Source organism: Nanorana parkeri, unplaced genomic scaffold, assembly GCF_000935625.1.
Source record: "Nanorana parkeri isolate BGI_ZX_2015 unplaced genomic scaffold, ASM93562v1 scaffold959, whole genome shotgun sequence".
Classification (NCBI taxonomy): Eukaryota; Metazoa; Chordata; class Amphibia; order Anura; family Dicroglossidae; genus Nanorana; species Nanorana parkeri.
This window is the reverse complement of record NW_017307227.1, coordinates 492,210-495,029: the sequence shown is the minus strand read 5'-3', so window position 1 is coordinate 495,029 and position 2,820 is coordinate 492,210. Positions and strand designations below refer to the sequence as shown.

The window sequence follows — 2,820 nt, the reverse complement described above, 5'->3', positions numbered from 1 at the left end:
TCGTACAGTGTATGGCCACCTTATGTCTCTTTTGCCAAACATCTCCTATCTGCCTGTCAGCAAATATTTTTTTTTGCTGTACACTGAGTCACCCATGCAAAGCTCAGTGGACGGACCCAGCATGCCGAGACGAAGTAAATCCTGTCCGCATGTGCCAAAGTTACATCATGCCAGCCAACTAATCAAGAGGCCGAAGACGCCGAACAAGGAAGAGACACTGGGAGATGATGGACAGCGCTGGAGGGGATTGTTTACAAGGTAAATTGCTCATATTGTGCTCAGCATGCCGAGATACAGTAAGTAAATCCTGTGAGCTTGTGCCAGAGTTACATCATGCCTGCCACTCAATCAAGAGGCCAAAGACGCCGAACCCAGAAGAGACACTGGGAGAAGATGGACAGTGCTGGAGGGGATTGTTTACAAGGTAAGTCGGTCATAATGTGCTAGTATGCTGTGCATACTAGCACATTATGGCAAACATCTCCGGAGCGCTTTAAAAAAAAAAAAAAATTACTTTTGTTTTAACACAGGCAGACTACATTGTAGGAGAAAGCTTCAGTTAAAATAATTCAAATGTACCAAGCGTATGCATTCCAGTATTCTTCATATCCAAATCCTGCTAACCTTGAAATATGTTGCTCACTTCATCCTTCCCTTTCCTCTATATTAGTTTGTAGAGGAGGGCAGGGTCATCTTTAAATAGATCATAGTTGAGGAGTGTTAATAACCTTTCCTCTGCATGCTGCCGCTCAGGAGATTCTGTTATTGTTCTCCTGAACCTTGGATAAACTTATCTACAGGGTGCAGTTTCCTGCAGAAATGGGAGGATCATGTAGTTATAATAATAAAACAGTAGGACTTATAGAAGTAAGAGGCCAAACTTCGAGAGGAAAGTAGCTTTGGAAAACATAAACCTGGAGCTGGTCTGTGCACTCACAAAGTCTTTGCTAATACGTCAGTCCTTTAGCTGTTCTCATGCTTAATTCTTCACAGCATCCACACTTACTTTGCAACAAAACACTTATTCCATTTCTGAAAACTAAGACCACCTTATAACATTTTTCTCAAGTCTAATTTTCTTCAGCTATGTCTTTCACGCCGGTGAGATTCAGCGAGCTTTGTGAAGATGGGGAAGGCGATGTTGCTCCTGATTTAGAGTCAGTAAAAGCTTTGGCAGCACGACTGAAGCTGCAGACTCGTCGACCATCCTATCAGGAGTGGACACAAAGAGTACAAGCACGGCCATGGGCTAAAACTAAGACGGTTACCCAGGAAAGCCTCCCTTCCAATAAGGAGGGGGACACCCCTAAAAACAGCGTGTGTGGATTCAGTTCCGTGGATGACGCATTGGAATGGCTTAGAAAAGAACTGGTGAGTGAGGCCTGAGAAAACTACAGTTATATACAGCATTATCCCAAATATAATATATTTTGAAGAACATTTGTACTGAACCTAAGACATAGAGAGAAATGTATCAAAACTGGAGCAGTTGCCTATAGTAACCGATCAGCTACTATCTTTCATTTTCAAAGCTAAACTGAACATACTAAAGTGAGAAGCTGATTGGTTACTATGGGCAACTGACTCTGTCTGCTCCAGTTTTGATAAATTCCCTCCATAAACTGTTATTGCTGACTACCTTCTAAAAATACTAGTTGTCTGGCTGTCTTTGGCTTTAGAAAGTGTTGAAACCAATCAGCATGGCAGCCAGGTAACAAGCATTCTAAGGTCGGTAATTGCAGCTTACATATTCTTTCAGAGCAGGTTTTCTTTAAAACTGAAATACCGTTGTGTTATACTGAAATCCTAGACTTTTACTTGACTTTTGTAAAGTATTTATAGCTACAAAGTATACCATTCCTGCAATTTTTCTCAGTATAAGGACACATTTTACTTTATTAACATATATTATTTTGGTTATATAAGTTAAAATAGTAGTGTGATAAAAGCAAAACATGAATTTTTCTGAATGGATAAAAGCTGATTATTATCTATATATTGAAATTTTAGCTAATAAATTAGAACTAAAGCCAAAACTTTTTTTTAAAGTTTTGGTTAGAGTAAGGGAGGGTTATAACCCCTGTAAATGTTTTTGCTGTGCCCAACTGGGGAGATTTCCCTTAATTTCCTGTCTGATAGCCATAAAGGAAGTGAAAGGAGATCCCTCTAAACAGAAGGAAATCCCTGGTAGTCAGCAGGGTCCCCACTGAAAGATTTCCCATCTATTCCTGTTCTGTGACACCTTAAAATTTGGGATTTTCCACTAAAAAACATGAATCTCTGTTCTGTATTTTTGGCCCTTCAGCATTATATGTTAACAGATAGTAAATGATAACCCTGTTTTATGTTTTCTTTGCTTTTCAGAGAAGAGTGAATCACTTGTCAAATGCGTGTACTTAATTTACCTAAAGACATTTAAATATGTTCCTTCTTCCTGCAGTTATCTAGCAAAGTTTAACTTTTAATCTTAAAGTTCTGCTAAAACAATTTCCTTTTGCTTCAGCATGTAACCACCTAAAAATTGTTATATTATATTGCAAGCGTCGTATTTAGGAGTCCATGAGCTAATCAGTTATGGTGTAAGGCCAGATAGTGTTCAGTTGTTACACCTATGTTTTCTTGAAATCCTAATTCATGGTTAGTGGTAATTCAAGTGATTGATTTTTCAGCAGTTTAAGATCCTTACCAGTAGGAAAGAAAAGCTAGTGCGTTTATATATATTGCAAACTATAACTTGTTATATTAATATATTAATTAATAATAACTTATTATTTATTTTCTACACAAAGATGAGTCTCTGTAGTTATTTCTTTGAAGGAC

At 38.2% G+C, this 2,820-nt stretch overlaps 1 protein-coding gene across 1 annotated transcript in view; it reads left to right on the top strand.

Moving 5' to 3' along the window:
• The first annotated feature begins 889 nt into the window (after nucleotides 1–889).
• FAM167B (family with sequence similarity 167 member B) overlaps nucleotides 890–2,820 on the top strand; it is a 5,380-nt gene continuing 3,449 nt past the window's right edge. Inside the window, exons 1-2 of the mRNA XM_018566555.1 lie at nucleotides 890–954; nucleotides 1,085–1,371. Coding sequence (XP_018422057.1) covers nucleotides 1,087–1,371 — 285 coding nt within the window. The 5' untranslated portion in view covers nucleotides 890–954; nucleotides 1,085–1,086. The remainder of the gene's footprint in view (nucleotides 955–1,084; nucleotides 1,372–2,820) is intronic.